This window comes from Ahaetulla prasina, chromosome 1 (genome assembly GCF_028640845.1).
Source record: "Ahaetulla prasina isolate Xishuangbanna chromosome 1, ASM2864084v1, whole genome shotgun sequence".
In the NCBI taxonomy this organism is placed as follows: domain Eukaryota; kingdom Metazoa; phylum Chordata; class Lepidosauria; order Squamata; family Colubridae; genus Ahaetulla; species Ahaetulla prasina.
Window position 1 is genome coordinate 41278831 of NC_080539.1, and position 20554 is coordinate 41299384.

Genomic DNA, 20554 nt, shown 5'->3' on the forward strand with positions numbered 1-20554 from the left:
CAGTGGTTCTGTTGTGACCAAGGCCCAAGTAGTGATTACTAAACACAATTCAGTCCTCAACAAACTTATTTTATTAAAACAGCTGAGAATTAATTCATTCTCAGCTTAGTCCAAAACAAAATTCTTAATAACCAGTCTGTCAACCTTATCACCAACCTTGATGTCTTTGGCAACTTGCCAAGAGCTTTTCTTGGCAAAACCCCCACAAAGTTTAAGAGACGCTGACAAGAAGCACGGAAATCAATGTTGCTTTTCTACAAAGAACCCAATGGCTTGTTGCTGCTCTTTTAAGCCTTATGGGAGTGGCCAATCATCTTCTGGCCTTACTCCCGACTTGTCCTTTTTTCTTCAGCTGCTCTTGCCTTTTGGCAGCTCTTCGCAAGTGTGCGCTAGGGTTCTCCTGTTCCTCTACCTCTCTGTTGTCCGCCTCTGGAGGCTCCGGAGTCCGCACATCGCTCCCAGATGGCCCTGGCCCCATGCATCCGATGCAGAGCCCTCATCTGGGCCTTCCCCTGACTCCAGGACTGGCCCATTGTCTTTTCCAGTCTCCTCACTGTCTGACTCCGTTACCAGATCTGTGGACTACTGGCAGACCACAACAGGTTGTACTATAGAACCACTGTAGAAATCACTTGATTTTATGTTTCACAGACTTTTATTATAAACAAAGAGATAATCGTCTACTGTAATTGGAGAAGAATTCTAACTGTATGTCAATAATTCTGTCTAAAATTTCTTTTCCATAGGGTGCCTTGTATTGCCTTCTTGGGAATCATAGTGGAGTGTGTCTGGCAAATCTTCATGATTGGGACTGCATTGTCCAAACTTGGCCTGCAATTGTCTCTTCTGGACTTAGCAAAGCAATGTCTCTGGAAAAGCCATCCATAGTTAGACTCTTTGATGACCTTGCAGAGAAAATCCATCGACAGTATGAAACAATAGGACTGGATTTTACTGTAAGCATTAAATAATTACATCACTTACAATTGATTAGGAATGGGGCCTGTTTACTTAGGGACCATGTGTCTTCTATTAGTATCTGGCCAGCCAGTTTGATTTGGTGGGTTTGGTGTGCTCTGCCATGGATAGATATAAATATGTTGCCTAAATTTTGATGATACCTGGGGATATAGACTAAGCCTATATGTCTTGTACAGGAAAGTGGGGAAATAGATGCCAGTGCCAGTGAATTTGGATTAATGGTACGGTTTTAAGTTCTTACTTGAGATGTTATACTTGGCAATCTGCTTATAAACTGGAATGTAAAAATTTCAGTATAATAAAGAATTAGGACACTATAATTTACACATACTTGGAAATAATATATACGGTAGTATTAAAAGCAGTTATCTTTCATCGAGCTTTGTGGTGGCCTAAAGGTGGAGCTCCTGCCAGGAGGCTGTGAGTTCGATCCTAGGTAGTGGCAGATATTTCTCTCTCTCTCTGGGAACAAAGAGAAAATATCTGCTGTGAGCTCCATGTAGGCATCAAGAAGGGCATCCGGCCAGTAAATGTTCAGCTCCATTCAGTTGCACCGACTACACCCTGATGCAACGGGTTACAAAGTTGTTAAAAGAAAAAAAATAGCAGTTACCTTTCATAAATTATCTGCTCTGGCCTCATCCAGCTTGTACCCAATTACTATTTCAGAGCCAAATACAGATGTGACAAAAGTATTGATACCAAAGGTAGGTCTCAACTTATGACCAGTCACTTAGCAATTGTTGGACGTTGTGATAGAGCCCCCTAAAGATATTTATAACCTGGTTTCAAATTTCCAACAACCACCCCCCACAGCCAGTAATTAAATTTTGGGCATTTTGCAACTGGTTGTTTGCAGCATCTCATTATCATATGACCACAATTTACAATGTTTCTTCCAGCGTTTCCTTCTAATTTTTGGCAAAGCCACCCATAGAAAACAATGGCTTTGCTTAACAACCACTCCCAAAAAGGTCATAAAATCAGGCTAGTTGCATGGGTGACCTGCATTATGACCATCACAATTTACAAATGTAATTGACAGGCTCCATTGTGGTCATAAGTCTTGGACTGCCTATACTTTTTTCCAAAGAATCCCAATTTGCTGTGAAGTAAGTTGAAACCGACACAAGTAAATGGCACCCACTATTTTGTATTACATAGTTCATAGAGTAAGCATTTTGCTTAGCTTATTTATATTTGCTTTTTTTGGGGTAAATAATAGAACAAATGAAAATGGCACGGACATAATTATAGGTAACCCTTAGCAGTTAAAATACATTAATTGGACTTTGGTGTTCTCTCAAGCAGACATTTTGGTTCAATTATATCATGGGTGCTTTCATCCCCATAAACAATCACTCAGCAAATTGGGATGGGGGAAATGGAAGGGTACTTATACTTTTGACTCCATTTGTGTTCTAGAATATTGAAAGTAAAAACAGGGAATTCATAACTTTGGCATACTGTTTTGCGGTGCTTTTGAATTTTTGTAACGGTGTACATTTTGTAAACGTTGTTTCATTCCCTGGGAATAATCACTTCTTACATCTCCCTACTTCTCCAGGTCCCAGAGACATGTATTGAAGTTGCAGTCCTCATGCAGAAGTCAGTGGGTCAAAACGGTGAATGTACCAGCCTTAGTTCAGAAGAGATTGAGCTGGGAATTCAGCGACAGAAAGAGAGGAATGCCGAGTCCTCTCAGTAAGTGCAGACACTTTAACAATTTAATTTTTTATACGTAAAACCAAAGCCTCTGATTTGTAACAATAAGGCTTTTTTAAACTTTGATTGAGAGAGAATATCTGGCTATTGCCTTTTTGTCTAGTATGACTGTTAAAATGCAACGTGACTATAAACCTCTTCAAACAAATGATGTTTATTCGAAATGCTCCATATATAGCATTTTTAGAGAAGTTTCTCCTGTCTGCTGATTGCTATAAAGAATTGCATTCTATCTGCATGCTATCCTGCCTTTTGCTGAGATATGAAAAACTGTTCCTTTTCTTTTTCAGAAATTATGAAAATTTGGTAAATAAGCTTCTAGATTGTGTGAATCAAAGAAATCTGTAAGTATGACAATGTATCTTTCTCAAAATGTGGTTCATGTGCTTTTTTTTCTGGGCTGTGAATTGGCAATCATTGTCATGGGACTGCAAGAAGCTTTCCAAGGATGAGATGACATCATTAAAAAGGAAAGGACCAATTTTGAAATGCTTTGTGGAGAAAGCATTTATCTATAACAAGACTAGAAAGCACTTTGGAAAGAAACCATGTTTACCTTTAAAACCTCAGCCATGCCCTGAAAAATAAGTGATAATATACTGCTTATATTCTTTGCAAAATGGCTGAATTTCTGCAATATGATTTTGTGGTGGGGGAGATGGAGTAGTATTAAAGATGGACAAGAAAGTGATTTGACTCTGAAACCCCTCTGTTTCTTATAACCACTTTTGAGAACAAAAATAAAACAAAAAAAAAATGGTGCCATTTTATTGCTGAATGTCGGTGTTTATGGTACCGCGCAGGCAGTGAGTTGCCCATGCCAGGATCATACCATATCCCATTCCCCACCTAGTTCAGTGAAAATTCAGTACTAGATTTAAGAGTTTATTTTGTATAATGTGGGAATCCTTTTTGTTTTTCCAGCCCTTGGAAGTTTGAGCACATTGGCATTGGTTTTCTCTCCCTGCTTTTAAGGGATGACAGAGTGCTACCTGTAAGAGCCATAAATTTTTTTGTGGAATGTCTCAATCATGATGTCTTGGTGGTTCGCAAGGTAAAAGGTTAACTGGTTTCATTATAGTAAAAGTTGTTTGCAGATATTGATTTCATTATTCATTCCTTAGAGTGGATTCATATGTGCTTTCTTCACATGACAGACAAAGTATTTGTTTTTGATCTTATCAATGAGTTTTAGTGCTTCCAGAGTACCATTTTCTTTTTAAATAGAGTTTGCTTGAGATGTGTAGACTTTTCCAGAGATGTGCAGGCTGGCAGAGTTGCCAATTCACACAGGGAAAGTCTTTAATGAAATACCACCCATTTTGGAAGCACAAATATTATTTGTCTACATAGCTTGCAATCTTTGATAGACATTAGTTTTCCAGCCTTTGGCAAGGGATTTGTTTATTATCAGCTACTTAATCTTGAAGCTTTCTGTATGAGCAATGAATAGGCTTTACCACCAAGTTAAAAACCCTTCCTTAAAAGACCTTTAATCCATCTATTAATACCTAAGACAACTTTTTAAAAAGTTTTAACATATTGTGTTCCACATATTTAAAAATACTTTTAAGACTGTAAAGATCTAAATGCTTATACATAAACACTGTAGAGATTAGAAAACCTGGATCTTTATGTTGTTCTAATTTAAAAAAACCTAAATGAAGTTAAAAAAAAAACCCCAATTAATTTTATATGCTGACTACTTCAACACATACTTAAACCTTACATATAACGTTTTTATATGTAGGAGGAAGGGTATGAAAAGAATGTGCCATCTTAACAGGATCTGTGTTTCTCCTTTCATTGGTTTTAAATTTAAATGAGCTAACTCATTTTTCTGTGTAGATGGCAATCTCTGCTGTGGCTGGCATCCTTAAGCAGCTGAAAAGGCCCCACAAAAAGATGCTCATCTGTCCTTTCAAAATCAGTAAGTGCACTAAAGAAAAACAACTATTTTTCAGTAATGACAATTTAAGTTAGTTAATGTTAAGGGAAATATGAGCTAAACATCTTTGTATCTTCCATCAATTTCTTCTGTCAAATGTTTCAACTATGTTATTTCTTTTTTAACTGACTACCATAACCACTGCAAATGTAGTTGATTTTCATAGTTGATAACATTAATTTTCCCATTGACTGTAAAATATTGAAGTGCTGATCTTAGAGGTATTCTATTGATTGGGGAGAGAAATAGTGGAATCGTTGGTGCTCTCTGAGCCTGTTTGCTTCCAGATATTTTATGGTTTATCTCTATGTCCCTGTTGATGGCTGATTTATCTGAATGCCGAGTTTCTGGGAGCTCCATAGCATTTCTGGATTGGTGCTCATCTGCTACTGTGGTGCTGTGTGGCTGTAATAATATGTTGGCTTTTTCTAAGATGTTGTCAATGTATAATAATGTTATCCTTTTCTAAATTTATCTGGTTCCAAATGAGGAAGAGCTAACAGATTTACATCCACATTGCACCATCATAGCACACAAATCAATCAACTCCTCCTTCAAGAAGAAAACAAACAAACAAATATAATCTGCAGCATATAATGAAAGGACTATAACAGCCACTATGTAGGAAAGAAAGCTAGCAGGGTGTCCATGAACCCAGCTAGCAGTTAGAAGACATGATGAAAACTACTTCCTTACAACACACGGACAGACTTAACCACCATTTCAACTGGGAAACTGAGCATTTTAGACCAAGCCAAATCCAAAAAAACTCTGCATAATTCCTGGACACTTGGCATTCAGACACCTCTGTCTTAATAGAGATAAGCTATATCTACATACAATTCAAAAGAAACAATAAAAAAAGCTAAAAAGGAAACAAAAAGACCAGAACACATTCTCTCCAGCAGCCAATAAATAGGGTTAGCACCAGGCAAACAAGCAAAAAACAAAACACTAATCAAGGAACTACCAAGGAGAAAACCACATCCCCACTAACATTGTCAGGGCACGCTACTGTATATAAACAGGGAGCAAACCCCACACTTAGTTGCCCTGATGATGTTACTTACTTAGCCGATGAAACATCTACAAGCAAGAAGCCAAGCTCTGAGAGCACCAAGGACTCCACAATTCCACCCCCAGCTACAGATCTCTCTTCTATTGGAGATATTAAATAGAGTAGTCAGTCTTATGATTTGTGAGTTAGATTGTAAATTGTTTATTGTAGTCTCCTATTCCTCAAGTCATACTAAAATCCTTAGCGTTTATGGGAATCTTCAATTCAGATGTTTGTAAACTGATAACATATTTTCATAATTTTAGTTCTAGAAAAAATACTGATAGAAATAAGAATTAAGAACTTTTTTATGATTGAAATTGTTCTTTGATTGTTATCCTTGAGTATAGAAATGGCTATTACAATTTTCCTACCGATTACCTGCCAAATCTAAGCTTCCCCAGCTTTCTAGGCATTTATCTTATACCAAGGAAGGATGAACAATCTAGCTTACAGCAATTAATTTGTAGAAAAATGACTATTTTGATGGGTGCTTTATTGTGGTACTTGTTTTAGTTTTAAGAGTAGTATTTAACATATTTTGGTTCCTAGCGGGACTGTACTTGTGTTGCTATTTGAAACAGATGCTTCATGGTTTCGATTTTTTTAAAATATAATTATTCAGAATTGTGTGAATTGGTGACAGGTGGCAGTCATTGTGGGCAGCAATATGTCCTGGATGAAAATAGGAATATCAGGCATCAATTGATAAATTTAAGAAGAAAAGCTTTTTTCTCTTTCACAAACAGGTGGATCCCCACAGCCTTCTAACATCCAAGCAGGTGACAGATCTGATAACCAATGGCTGCATTATGAGAGTGCTAGTTTACCAAAGACTAAACAAAGTTGGGAGGCCTGCCATTTTGTGGAAAAAACACATTGGGGATACTACACTTGGCCTCGGTAAGTATTGGCTTCTGTCCTCCTGTCCTCTTCTTTAGTGTGAAAGTCAGTAGAGTCACTTCATAGCTTTCATTCAAGTTGCCTTATTGATGCAAACCTTGTCCTGCTTATGCTTAATTTGCTAGAGCAGTCATTTATTTCTTGCATATATTAAATCCTTTACGCTTTCTATATTTGGTAATATAAAGGTTAGAAAGACGTGAATCTAAATTTTTACTTGCTAAATTGTGACTTTGAAACAGTGAACCAGGAAGTGGTACTGTTTATTTTGCCATTCAATATTGTTTTAAATTGTCTTTTTTCCCTTACAATTTCTAGAAATATGGAAATCTATGCTTCTGCAGAAGAGCAACCAAAACTTGGGAGGAGTAGAAAGGAACTTTCAGAGGTGACGTTGCATTTTTAAAATGTGCTCACAATTTCTCTTGGTCTAATATTTCACTTTCAGCATATGCTTTTTCCCCCTTCGTTTTATAACAATGATTAACCTTAGAGTGACTTAAATTATTCAAATTATCTGAATTCCAGAGTACTGAAATTCAAATACACATAATAATATGTTAATAGAATCAATTATGTGCTTGGATTGTACAGCCCTAATGCTTATATCAAAATACAGTATGAAGAAATTCTTATGTGAGTCATCATAGATGTATCTCCTGACTTTATACCTTTGTGCCTCATATATGGTAATATTTTCTGTTTGCCTGGAATCTATTCACACAATGAACAGGCAGTTAAAAAGTAACAGTGTTTGGAGAAATCATGTGGTTTTGCATACATGTGTCAGTCTACATTAGGAAAAATGTAGACTGACACATGTATGATTTTTTTAAAAGTGAGAGTTAAATATATTAACCATTTGTCCATTTACCATAGCAGTGATTTCTTTGAAATATGATTTCTAATTACCTGAATTCCTAAGCTGGATATTGTTCTTGTTACCATTTATATATGGAAGTTTTTGATTGGATTCTTTCCAGAAGGTTTTTTTTTTGGGTGTGTGTGTGTCAATTTATCATAATGTCACATTGATTTCTGTAGCACATTAATAAACCCTTCTCAGGTCACAAATCCTTTGAATTGGGACTAGGAAGATGAGGTATAAAATATTCATTCAATTTTAGTTTTCAATAGAAAATGAGATCATATTCACAATTGCAAAACTGTATCAATTATACATTTTTTCAGGTTTTCTGATCTAAACATTAAAGTTTAAAGATCTAATTATGGGATCTATAAATGTTTTTCCAATAGATATGGTAAGCAATTTCTAATTCTATTTATAGTATTGTTTATTTTATTTTACAGGCAGAGCAAGTCATTTATGATCACTTTTCTGATCCTAATTTTGTTGAGCAGTTAATCAAGTTTCTTTCTTTAGAAGACAGAAAAGGAAAAGATAAATTTAATCCACGAAGGTTTTGCCTCTTTAAGGTAATGATTATCTAATATTTTGCTTCTTTTCTAGGAAATATGTTGAGCCATGTGTAAAGCTGTTTAACAAAAAATCCATGCAGTTAAGCCTTTGTGATTGTTCTATCACAAATATGGCTCTGATTCTAGGGTTTATCAAAATTTCATCAATCATAATTTATGAAAAAGTTCTGCCTCGAGTGCCTTTCTTTATACACTGTTCTTTCTGTCAAGATTGGAGAAGTTTAGTTTAATGGCACATAAGACAAGATAATAAGAAAGTCTGATGAATTGCAACACCATTAAAACCAATCCATCATATTCAGTTTATTGCCGTCTGTAAGACTTTCTTAACAAGAGAGTCATTTAGAATGGTTGTAAAACTAACATAAAAGCTACCTTCTCACATACAACATGCAGGCACACTCATTTGTTCATTTACACTACACTCTGTTTAGCTTGTGTAAAGGCAGTGAGATTTTCTGATAGTTTCATTGTTTTATAATTTCCCTCACACCTTAATAATCAATTTTCAGATTTATGTGGAAATGTAGTTTCCAGATTATAATTTAGGGACAATGGCAAAATGTACTACTTTTTTCTAAAGCTCTTCAGTGCTTTTTTCTTAATAATAGCTTGTATAGCATTTAATTTTGAAAACAGTAGGCCCAATTAGTGTTTATGGTAAATTGCATAAAAAAGGCATTAAATATTCAGAACATTTGTGGCTTGGAAAAATTCCTTTCCCTCTAGATACTGTTGATAGTCAACATTTTAAACGTATTTATCATTTTAGAACAATTAAATTAGGTTTAGCCCTTTTTGTAAATGTAATAAAGAAGCATTAAGGCTTAAAATCAAATTTGTGTGTTATTTCCTTAGGGTCTGTTTAGAAATTTTGATGATACCTTCTTACCTGTATTGAAACCACACTTGGAACGTCTTGCTGAAGATTCCCATGAAAGTCCTCAACGCTGTGTAGCTGAAATTATAGCTGGTTTGATAAGAGGGTCTAAACACTGGACATTTGAAAAGGTAGAGCATATTTCTATGAATTTTGCAAATATATTTGATTCAGATCTTATATACACCAGAATTATTCTGAATTACTGAAGAAAAGTATGTTTTCCTTTGCCTGGTATAGGTGGTTTACATGTGCATAGGTTGATCTGAGGGATTCATTACATAAATACTTAAACATTGTGTGTGTGTGTTTGTGTGTGTGGTCCCTGACAGATTTTAAAAAAGGTTACTTATGACCCATCCTTGAAGTTAAGTCTGCTGCACCAACCCAGGGTCACATGATCTCTCTCTCTCTCTCCTACACACACACATACACAGACAGACAAACAGATATGTTTGTTTAATTTCAAACACACATGTCTTGAGTAACTTTTTTTTGAATCTGTTGTAACTTTGAACAGTCATTAAATAATATTTTTAATTTGGATGTTTCTATTGTTTTTATTGTTTAAAATATTTTTGGTATTTTAATATTTTAATTGTAATACTTTTTTCAAATCGTAAGCTGCCCAGGGTCATTGATTGAAATGGGCAGCTATCGAAATTAAACAAACGAACCAATCAAAACTCACTCTCTGTCTCAGTCCCAGGAAGCAGGCAATGGCAATGGCACTTCCAAGAAAACTGCAGGGACTGTAAAGATTGATTTGAAGGCACACACACATATAAATAATTAGTTTGAAATTAGGAATGTTTAAACATGGAACAGATATTTCTGTCTTGCTTTCTGAACTACAGTATTAACACAGCCTATGCTTTCAGGATGTGGTGTTTTTTGGTTCCTCTAAAACTAAGGTGTATGAATTCTGACAGAAATAGACTTTGCTTATATGTATTCCACTCTATTAAAACAAAATTGTTTAGAATTGCAGGTGCCATGTATTACATTGTTTTTTTCATCATTATGTACAGGTGGAGAATCTCTGGAAAGTTCTCTGTCCACTTCTTAGGACAGCTTTATCCAATATTACAGTAGAAACTTACAATGATTGGGGGACATGTATAGCAACATCATGTGTAAGTCTTATACATTATTTTTCACTTTGCCATGTTATGAAAGCATTCTCCATTCTTCTAACACTGCCTTCATCCATGAATACGGGAAAATAGCCTATACTGAAAATAGATGATAGCTTTTGACTATTCTAATTTTAGTTTTTATCTAGAAAGAGGAATGGAAATTCCTTTATAATGTCTTGTTACATTGATTATATATATGCATGTTGAGAATTCTAATACTAATACTGTAGAGGGATGCGGTGGCTCAAGGGCTAGGATGTTGAGCTTGTCAATTGAAAGGTCGGCAGCTCAGCAGTTTGAATCCTTAGTGCTGCCGTTTAACGGGGTGAGCTCCCGTTACTTCTCCCAGCTTCTGCCAACCTAGCAGTTTCAAAAGCACGTAAAAATGCAAGTTCCGTGCGCCTTTGGTGTTGAGTCATGCCGGCCACATGACCACGGAGACGTCTTCGGACAGCGCTGGCTCTTTGGCTTTGAAACGGAGATGAGCACTGCCCCCTAGAGTCGGCAATGACTAGCACGTATGTGCGAAGGGAACCTTTACCTTTTAGAGGTTTTATTTTGAAGAATTTTTTGTTGGATTTGGGTTAGAGTTAGGGTAACTGGAATTTATTGGAAAAACATAATTACGTTATAAAATGCACAGTGAAATATGGTATCGACATTTGATGGTGAATTGTCCCTCAGCAAGTTACATTAAGATTTATGTTTTGAGGAAATGATTTTGCCCCTTTTCCCTTTAAAAAAATATAAATACAGGAGAGCAGAGATCCCAGGAAATTGCACTGGTTGTTTGAATTGTTATTGGAGTCTCCCCTGAATGGTGAAGGAGGATCATTTGTTGATGCATGGTAAGGAAAAAAAAAACATTTTCTCATTTATTAGTTAAAGCATGGATGAAAATAGAACATTTTATTTGTGCTTGCTTTGCTTTTAACCATATAATAATCATCAGAATAGCAGTTGAATTGCCATGCATACAGTTAGAACAATTAGTCAGTGGAACAACTTGCCTCCAGAAGTTGTGAATTCTCCAACACTGGAAATTTTTAAGAGACTGGACAACCATTTGTCTGAAATGGTATAGGGTTTCCTGCCTGAGTGGGGGTTTGGACTAGAAGACCTCCAAGGTCCTTTCTAACTATTATTTTTGTTATTCTGTTATAAGCACACTATTTAGGTGCCTATGGAAAATACACTTAAATCTTACTGATTTGCTTAGCAACATTTTAAGCAAAAGTTGTTAACGCCCACTGGTCCTGATGTCTTTTTATTTGTATCTCTTGATCAGCATCTGAGTATAGTTGACAAAAATCAGCAAGGTTTTCCAGAAAGCTAGGGTAGATAGTTAAGCATTTACAGTTACTGTTATATCAGGAAATAGAGATTTCTTCTCTTAAGTGTGCACTACAGAAACAGAGTGTATTTACACTTATATGTACATGCAAAAACGTATAATGCTACATACACAATAAATACTAAAACAGGTTAGAACCCAAAATTGAATAGTTCATTTGCATGATGTAAGTTCTGATATGATCAACTTTTTAAAAACACATGGCATAGTGGCTAATTAGCCCACTCTTCACTAGCTAAACATAGAATGACTGTCTTTTTTTATGAACAAGAGCAGGGTAAGGCATTTGGATTTTGCCTTATCTTTGCAGAAGATGAAAGTACACATTTGAAGGCATCACCACTTCGCTAACTTTTTCTCCTTTTTACCTTCTAGTCGTCTGTATGTTTTGCAAGGGGGCCTTGCACAACAAGAATGGCGAGTGCCAGAACTGCTGCACAGATTGCTGAAATACCTAGAGCCTAAGCTCACTCAAGTTTATAAAAATGTCAGAGAGAGGATAGGAAGGTTAGTATTAAGACTACACTACGTCATATGTTTTTCAACCTTTAGATATCCCAGAAAATTGTCATTTTTTTTATATGTACTCCAGAAATAAGAACAAGGAAAAGTGATTTGGTTAGTTTGAATTCAGTCTTTAAGACATGAAACTAAATTAAAAGTGCGTTCTTGTGTTTTATGCAGTGTTTTGACATACATCTTCATGATAGATATTTCTTTACCAAATACTGCACTAACAAAGTCTCCCCGTGTCCATGACTTCACTTCTCGAATACTTGAAAAACTCAAACCTCTTATGGAAGTGGATGAAGAAATTCAGAATCATGTTTTGGAAGAAAATGGAATTGGAGAGGAAGATGAACGAACTCAGGGCATTAAACTACTGAAAACTAGTAGGTGCTTGTATTAAATGTGTGAGAACCTAATTAAATTTTCTTTGTAGTAAAATGCCATTTAAAGGAAAAAAGTGTTCAGAAGAGATGAAGTTGTTTTGTTCTTTGTCTTTGAATTGAGAAGTATGCTTGTCTTTCTTTTTACTTGACAGTTCTAAAGTGGTTGATGGCAAGTGCAGGGAGAGCTTTTTCTACAGCTGTTACAGAACAGCTTCAGCTTTTGCCATTGTTTTTCAAGGTATGTAGTTTGATATATAGCTTGATTTGTTTAGATGACAAGGGTGCTTTCCCAGTAACACTTAACATTTTAATAATGTGTGAACGAGGCTTCATTTAAACAAATAGCATGTACGGAAAGTCAGGCCACGTAGACAACCCATTATACAAATTACATTAAATGTTTGAATTGGTTGCCATTTCTTCTAAACATTTCCTTATTCATTTGATGCATAACCTTTGAAAACACTGCAGGGAAATCTTTTAAAGATTGCCATTTTAGGATGCAGACTTCCAGCTGTTAGTCCTGCTCACATCTGGTTTTAGTTTCAGGTCTATGCAAAAAGGTTGCTTACTATGGAAATTTCAAAACATCCCAGACATAATAAAAAACATAATATTTGAGAATGCATGTCTGAAATAAGGCGTTTTGCTGGTACCTATTAGTATTATCCTTGCTTTTTAAATTTGTTCTCATGTAATTATGAGTTTCTAGATTTTGATTGGATATTTTCATATTAACAGATACCTGTGTGAATTAACTATATAGAGTCACTATAGTTAAAAACTTTTTAGCTATATTTTAATGACATAATAGTTAGAATTGCTTTTTGCATACTGCAGAAATATTTTATATTTTAATCCATTCAAGTACAGCTAGTCCTTGACTTACAACAGTTCATTTAGTGACCATTTGAAATTACAACGGCACTGAAAAATGTTATTTAGGATTGTTTTTCATGCTTACAACCATTGCAGCATCCCCATGGTCATGTGATTAAAATTCAGATGCTTGGTAATTGACTCATATTTATGATAGTTGCAGTGTTCCGGGGTCATCAGATCACTTTTGCGACCTTCTGACAAGCCAGATTAAATTAATAACTGTGTTTTTAAGTTAACAACTGCAATGATTCGCTTAACATTAACTGGTAATGATCTTCAAAGCGCTCCATGGCATAGGGCCGGGCTACTTATGGGACTGTCTGCTGCCACCGAATGCCTCTCACCGACCTGTGCGCTCTCACAGAGAGGGACTCCTCAGGGTGCCGTCGGCCAGGCAGTGCCGACTGGCGACACCCAGGGGAAGGGCCTTTTCTGTGGGGGCCCCCACTCTCTGGAACGAGCTTCCCCCAGGTCTTCGCCAACTTCCTGACCTTCGAACCTTCCGCCGCGAGCTTAAGACACATCTATTTATTTGCGCAGGACTGGACTAGAATTTTAAATTTTTAAATGTTTAAATTTTAAATTTGGTTTTAAATGGGTTTTATTATTTATATCTCTATTTTAAATATTCGGCCTATGTAATAAGTTTTTTAAATTAATGTTTTACCCTGTATATATATATGTTTTTTATATGGCTGTAAACCGCCCTGAGTCCCTAGGGAGATAGGGCGGTATAAAAGTGTGAATAATAATAAATAAATAAAACAACTGTGTCAAGAAAAGTCATAAAATGGGGCAAAAATCACTTAACAACTGTTTTTCTTAGCAACAGAAATTTTGGGCTGAATTGTGGTTGTAGGTTGAGGACTACCTGTATAGCATTTTAGGAGTTTTAGCTTCTGTATTAATTATATTAGCTTTCTTAGAGAGATTAAATTGCAGTTTCCCAATGTGTCTTGCGTTTATTCAGTTTTCAGGATCAAGACTTCATTAATTGTTACTAACCTTTCATTTACTTGTTTCCACAGATTGCGCCTGTTGAAAATGATCATAGCTATGATGAATTGAAGAGAGATGCTAAAATGTGCTTATCATTAATGTCTCAGGGATTGCTATATCCTCAACAAGTGCCTTTGGTACTTCAGGTGCTAAAACAAGTGCGTGATACTTTTTAAACTGATTTTTTAAACAGCATAATTATATATATTTAAACTTGTATTAATAGTTTTTTTTATATCAGTGCTGAAAAACTGTTAGCAAACATATTTGATCTGAATACACAAAAAAATGCAAAGTTTTTATTGATTATCGTAATACCTGAATTATAATAGAATATTGTATAGGGAAAATGTATCTATGGTATACATTCTCTGGGTTTTAGTGCATTTCAGCTAGCTGTACAAAAATAGAGACCATCTATAGCCCAATTCACCTTGTCTGACTTCATAGAATCCCTGTGATAATGAGATTGTAACTCAGCGAGTAGTTTGGGACATATTATATTATAATACTAATATAATTATAATATTATAATTCCTTGTGTGTTCAATCACACTTGGCCAATAAAGAATTCTATCATATTCACATGAGTAGCCCAATGTTATTAACCTTTTCTGACAGAAATGAAGCAATTCACTTAGTTGAATTATAATAAAGGACAAACATGTCCCTACTGAAGTGTCAAACCTGTTTTGGGAAAAAGGTTGTCCTTAGCAGCAGGAAATAGGTCACTTTAAATAAACCCATAGACAACTACCATATTTTTTGGCATATAAGATGCACCTTTTCACCCCCAAAAAGAGGATGAAAATCTGGGTGCGTCTTATGCGTCTTGTGCGAATGTAGCCCCACCCACCAGCCACCCTCCACTCTTCGGAGGTTGTCAGCCGAAAATCCTATGTGTGGAAAGTGGCTGCTGTTTCGGCATCAACATAGCCGAAAGAGGAAAAAGATCGTTGCCTCACTGCATGGTGTTTTCCGGCGTTTTTTTCCTCAATTCTCCGAAGCAATTTGCAAAGCCGCACGCCCTCTTCTTCCTTTTCTGCAAGGACACGCTGCCTGGAACCACCCGAAATCACAATGCTCTTTCTTTGCCTCTGCACACCCCATTTTTGGAACTGGGGAGGCAGCGGAGATCTCCAGGCGGCAGAGACCACGGCAACAGTGTTTTTGGGTGGCAGCGTCTTGCCTTTTGCCCCCTGTGCAGTGCCTGCTTCGCCAAGCAAGTCCCAACCTCCGTGCTTCCCCAGGCCGCTCCCGTTATCAAAATCCAAATGAAAGTGAGGATGCCGCTGATCCTGATGCTGGTAGGCAGAGGCAGAATTCTTTTTTTCTTGTTTTCCTCCCCCAAAAGTAAGGTGTGTCTTATACCCCGGTGCGTCTTATATGCTGAAAAATACGGTACTTATCAGAGGTGTTGTCTGTGATAAGTGGAAAAATAATCATGCTTTGATATTCAGATTGCCATGATGTAATCTCCAAAATGGGTTATTGTGTTCAGTTGAAATTGCTCTTCAATTTTCTCCAACAACCCTCTAGGACAAGGTTGTCAAACTCGCGGCCCGCAGGCCAGATGCACCATGAGCTGGCCAGCCTACCCCAGTTTCAGTGAAGGGGGGGAAAGTTGCGATACGTCATGTGATGACGTGTCGTTGCAAGTTTGACACCCCTGCTCTGTGGATCTCTTCTTATATTTCATGTCCCTGGACTTCCTCAGAAGACCAAGAATCCAGAATCAACACACAGTGAGAGGCCATATAGGAGCAATCCAGCCTAATTTATCCCTTCCATTTCTTGCTCATTCTAGGACATGGCCAAAGCATCATTTGACCCCATCCAATCAGATCCTCAGGAAAACCCTTAGGGACCTCAGAGTCCCCTAGTCTTTGGAAACAGACCTATCTAATAAGTCTTTATAATGGATACATATAATCCTTGCTTATTACTAACTGCTCTTTCAGCAACCATTTAAAGTTATGACAGTACTGAAAAAGGCGATTTAAGGCCCCCAGTCATGTGATCACAATTCTGATGCATTTATGACAGTTGTGGTGTTCCACGGTCATGTGATCATTATTTGCGACCTTCACAGCCAGCTTCTGAAAAGCAGTCAATGGGGAAGCTGACAGAACATCACAAGTCACAGGCACCTGATGTTATACTTAATGACCATAGGTGATTCACTTAATGACTGCAGCCAGAATTGACATTATAAGACATTATGGTAATGTGATATATCACTTTAGGATTGCATCGCTTAGCAGTGAAGTTGCCAGTTCCAAATGCAGCTTGTAAGTGTGGACTATCTGTATAAGCAATTTTTCTTAACAAGTTCAACCTGGCCAAAGGAGGGGAAATATGTTGAAAGACAAAGTAAACTGTAATTTATATGTTGTGATGGGAGGGGGAGGTAGCAGGTTAAGGATTGACATCCTAGAACAGAAGTGTGCAATTGTTTTCATGTTGAAGGTTGCACTTAGCCTTTAAGAGGGAAAAGAAAAGAAGTAGAGGAGAGAGAGATTAGCAGTAGATGAAAAATTGTTTGGAATTTCAAACATATTAACTACAAAATTTTTTAACTACATATTAACTACAAAACATTTTAAACAAAATGTTTAAAAATCATCAACTATTATAGATGAATTCTGAAATATAATTTTGGAAAGTTTTCTGCATACATGGTTAACAGTTTGATTTAGGCTGTATTCTACTTTATTTTTTTAATTTCTGTGGTTCTATTATTTTGGCCTCTTCTTTTTATCTTTTTATAGATTGCAAAGAGTAATTCCTGGCATGCTAGATATACTGTGCTAACCTACCTCCAGACTATGGTATTTTATAATCTTTTTATCTTCTTAAACAATGAAGAAGCTGTGAACAACATCAGATGGCTGGTTATAAAACTATTGGAAGATGAACAGCTTGAGGTGAACACATTCTTGTGCTCCTACTTTTTTGTTTTTTTTACTATTTGTGAAATATTTATTTGTGGAATAAATGTGGAACCGTAGGCTTGAACATGATACGTGTGCTTGGTGAGCAAATTAAACACAGTCCATGACGATTTGCTATAGCATTCCAATATTTTCTTATTATTGCTCTTCCTAAATGATAGTTCATCACAATTTTAACTAGTAACCTCTCCATTGCTCAGTAAAATTTTTCCAGCACTGGCTATACGTGTATTCCTTAATGATCCATTAGGTTTTAGATTTTAAAAAATATTTTTTGTGAGTACTGTCTTAAAAGTACTGTCTTAAAAGAAATATATGTTAAACTCTAACCTAGTGAGAATTGAAAACAGTGATAAAGATCCTTATTACTGAGTATACTATTTAATTATTACATAGTTAGATGAAATACCCTTGCTTATCACATTCCACCTGTTGATACCAAATAATAAAATGTTGTATGAAATAGGTATTGGAGATGTAACAGTTTTCTCAATGCAGTCTCTTCTAAAGGGACACAGTCAAAATTCATAAGGATGCTACTTCTTTGTACCCAGATGTGTAGAAGATTCCTTTTGAAGCGGAACTGATCTCATTAGAGGCCTGAATCTGATTTTGCCATCCTGATATATTGTTTATACTGCAAGCCATCCTTCAACTGCCTTGAGCTTGCAAGATAAATGTTATTCCTTTGTCTAATTGAAATAAGGTCTAATCAAAGATTGTGGATTTTCCACTTAATATTTAGTCTCGACTAGCAATGAGAAAGCTCTGTTGGAAATAAAATAGGAGTGTTACTGCCACACCAATGCAAGATCTTCTGTGCAATTGTCGATAATAAGAAATTGATTCAATCCTTCAGGTCCTTTTGTCATGCCTATTATTCAAACTGATGTAAAAGTTTGATGAAACTTTTGATGAAAAATATTTTTCTATATTTTTTATCCTGTTTTACAATTGTGCTTAATTTTGTCACCGTGATAATAACACTACTGCTTCAGACAAAGTGTTAATATCTATCAATATAGGGCCATATCATACTTTATGGGTGTCGGATGTTTAGGAAAAAAACAAGTTTATAAGTAACATTGAAATTTGAAATATTCAGTTCTTATTCCAGTGCTAGATAATCAAGCAGGCTCCTGAAGCAACCATTTAAAACACTCATAAATAAAAGAGAGCAATTTACTCTCTTTTGTATTTATTTAGAGGTGTCCTCACTTAACAACCAATTGTTCAACAAAAGTTCAAAGTTATGGCAATGCTGAATGAATGGTAATTATACTCTGTTCTTGAAGTTACGGCCATTTCAGTGCCCCAGTCATGTAATCAAAATTTAACTGCTTGGCAGCCCACCGGTACTCACAACCACAGGGGCACTTCACTACCCCCACCTATCACTCATCCATATCATTCCCGTTTTGACTGCCATGCAGTCCTCTGCCAACCCTGCTTCCCCCTGGCACTGACCCTCATCTGACTTTTGCTATTTTCTTCTTCCTCCTCCTGTTGGTCTAGGATTCATGTGCTGGTTGAGGGTACAGCCCCAGGATGTGTGGCATACTCAGCAGAACCTCATCTATTGAAGGAAGCTTGCTGGGCTCAGTTGGTGAGGAGGCAGCAGGATGAAACAGGTGGTGGAGATAGGGTGGCATTGCAGGGGAAAATGCCCTGTTTCTGCGACCAGCATGAGGAGTGATAGCCCTGCAGACCATGGAGGGTTTAGCAGACCAGTGAGATGCAGCATACGCCATTGCCATGAGAAGCAGCAATGGCTCCCTGAGTGAAGTTTTTGACTGTGCAGGAAACATTGTGTGGGTTCATGACAGAACTGGAGGGAAAAGAGGGATGAGCACTTCCTAGCAGGGCAGCCCTGCAGCTTGTGTTGGAAGTGCTCCTGGAGAACTGATCCTCCTTGAGGTTTTGTAGGAGGAATGTTGGGCCTAGCAAGCAGAGAGCCTCCTGTTGGTGCTTGCCTCCACCCATTGCTGAAGCCTGCAGGCTGGTTCTCTAGGAGTGTGTCCAATGTGAGATGGAAAGCTTTAAAGGGCCTGTGGGCTATTTTCCTTGCCCTAGTGGTGGAAAACAAGACTCTTCCTCTGACTCCATCCTGCTCCCACCTTCCTGGTCGGGCCCAGCAAGTTCCCTTCAGCAGGCAAGACTTCACTATGCTTCTGTGTTGCCACATGCCTCCTGAGACTGTACTCTTACCAGTACCTGGACCCTGGGCCAGCAGCAGGAGGAAAAAGACTTTCAGCTATGGGCATTAGTGGCAGAGTGCAAGGCAACAAATTGGCAGAGATGGAGTAGAGATAGGGAAGTTGGGGGAGTTGAAGCAGAAGTGAGCAGGTCAGGACCCAAGAAGTGTGAGATCTTTGCCTAATGACAGTATGATACTGGCCTAATGGCTATAACTGTGACTACTGGAACTGCCGTTACTAAGTAGTGTAGGCATATAATGCTTCGCCTAACAATGTTGCACCTTCACTTAGCACTGGAAATTCTGGTTCAATTTAGGGTTATTAAATATGTTCATTCCATTACTGTGCAATGACAACCACTAGTACAAATTTGACAGCCTAATCTGCCCATTAGGGCATGGTAAATTTTGAAATAAATGTAAAATTGTCAAAATACTTGCTTTTGTGCAGCATCTTAATAATCATATTGCCATAGAAACCCCTGTATTGCAGAGGTTGTAATTTGTTTTTCTTTCCTTTTAGGCAATATCTAATAGGATGATGATTCACTACTCTTGAATTGTATCTTTGTTATTTTGTATATAAATTAGAGGTTTTTGTCGCAATTGTAGGGCATAAATCCTTCCTAGGCTGATCTTTGCCACTTACCCATCCATTTAATAGGTTTTTTTTACATTTTGAAGTTAAATCTATTCATTTAGAATAGTTCTTGGAAGCCATCTTTTCAGTCACTTTTTCAGATCTTTGGATTTTATATGTCTGAGTAATAATGTAAATGCACACTTATATTTGAGAGCAAAAAAGACTTTCAGAGAGATGTATTGATATTTAAACTTCATAAACATTAAACATTAGTTGGCATGTTGTCTTCTAGTCTCAATAATCTTCCTTACTCCAAATGTAAAGGTGCATTTAAAAAAAAACCAAAAACAAATTTCCCTAGGGAAAGTTAGGTAATACTCTCTAAATCAAAGCTGCTGCTCTCTTGCTATGTTATCTGGATCTTAGAACTATACCACATTTTTAAATGCTGTGATAAAGCAACTTCTATATTATATTTCCTTGTTAGATACAGTTTGTAGAATTGCACCAAGATGACAGCCTACCTCTGTACCCCGATCCTTTGTGTAAACATTAATGTGTTCAGGTGGTCCTCGACATATGACCACAATTGAGATCGAGATTGCCATCATAAGTTGAT

At 36.8% G+C, this 20554-nt stretch overlaps 1 protein-coding gene across 4 annotated transcripts in view; it reads left to right on the forward strand.

Annotated features, from left to right (window-relative positions):
- PSME4 (proteasome activator subunit 4) overlaps nt 1-20554 on the forward strand; it is a 94089-nt gene that overhangs the window by 64867 nt on the left and 8668 nt on the right. For 3 of the 4 annotated variants that reach the window (XM_058164942.1, XM_058164943.1, XM_058164944.1), the window contains 16 exons: nt 747-956; nt 2549-2685; nt 2997-3050; nt 3631-3760; nt 4555-4636; nt 6461-6614; nt 6933-7002; nt 7926-8051; nt 8913-9065; nt 9966-10070; nt 10830-10921; nt 11803-11934; nt 12112-12320; nt 12473-12558; nt 14231-14359; nt 16973-17128. In XM_058164942.1, the coding sequence (XP_058020925.1) occupies nt 747-956; nt 2549-2685; nt 2997-3050; nt 3631-3760; nt 4555-4636; nt 6461-6614; nt 6933-7002; nt 7926-8051; nt 8913-9065; nt 9966-10070; nt 10830-10921; nt 11803-11934; nt 12112-12320; nt 12473-12558; nt 14231-14359; nt 16973-17128 (2025 nt within the window). The remainder of the gene's footprint in view (nt 1-746; nt 957-2548; nt 2686-2996; nt 3051-3630; nt 3761-4554; nt 4637-6460; nt 6615-6932; nt 7003-7925; nt 8052-8912; nt 9066-9965; nt 10071-10829; nt 10922-11802; nt 11935-12111; nt 12321-12472; nt 12559-14230; nt 14360-16972; nt 17129-20554) is intronic. The other variant, XR_009152909.1, reaches the window with a different exon arrangement.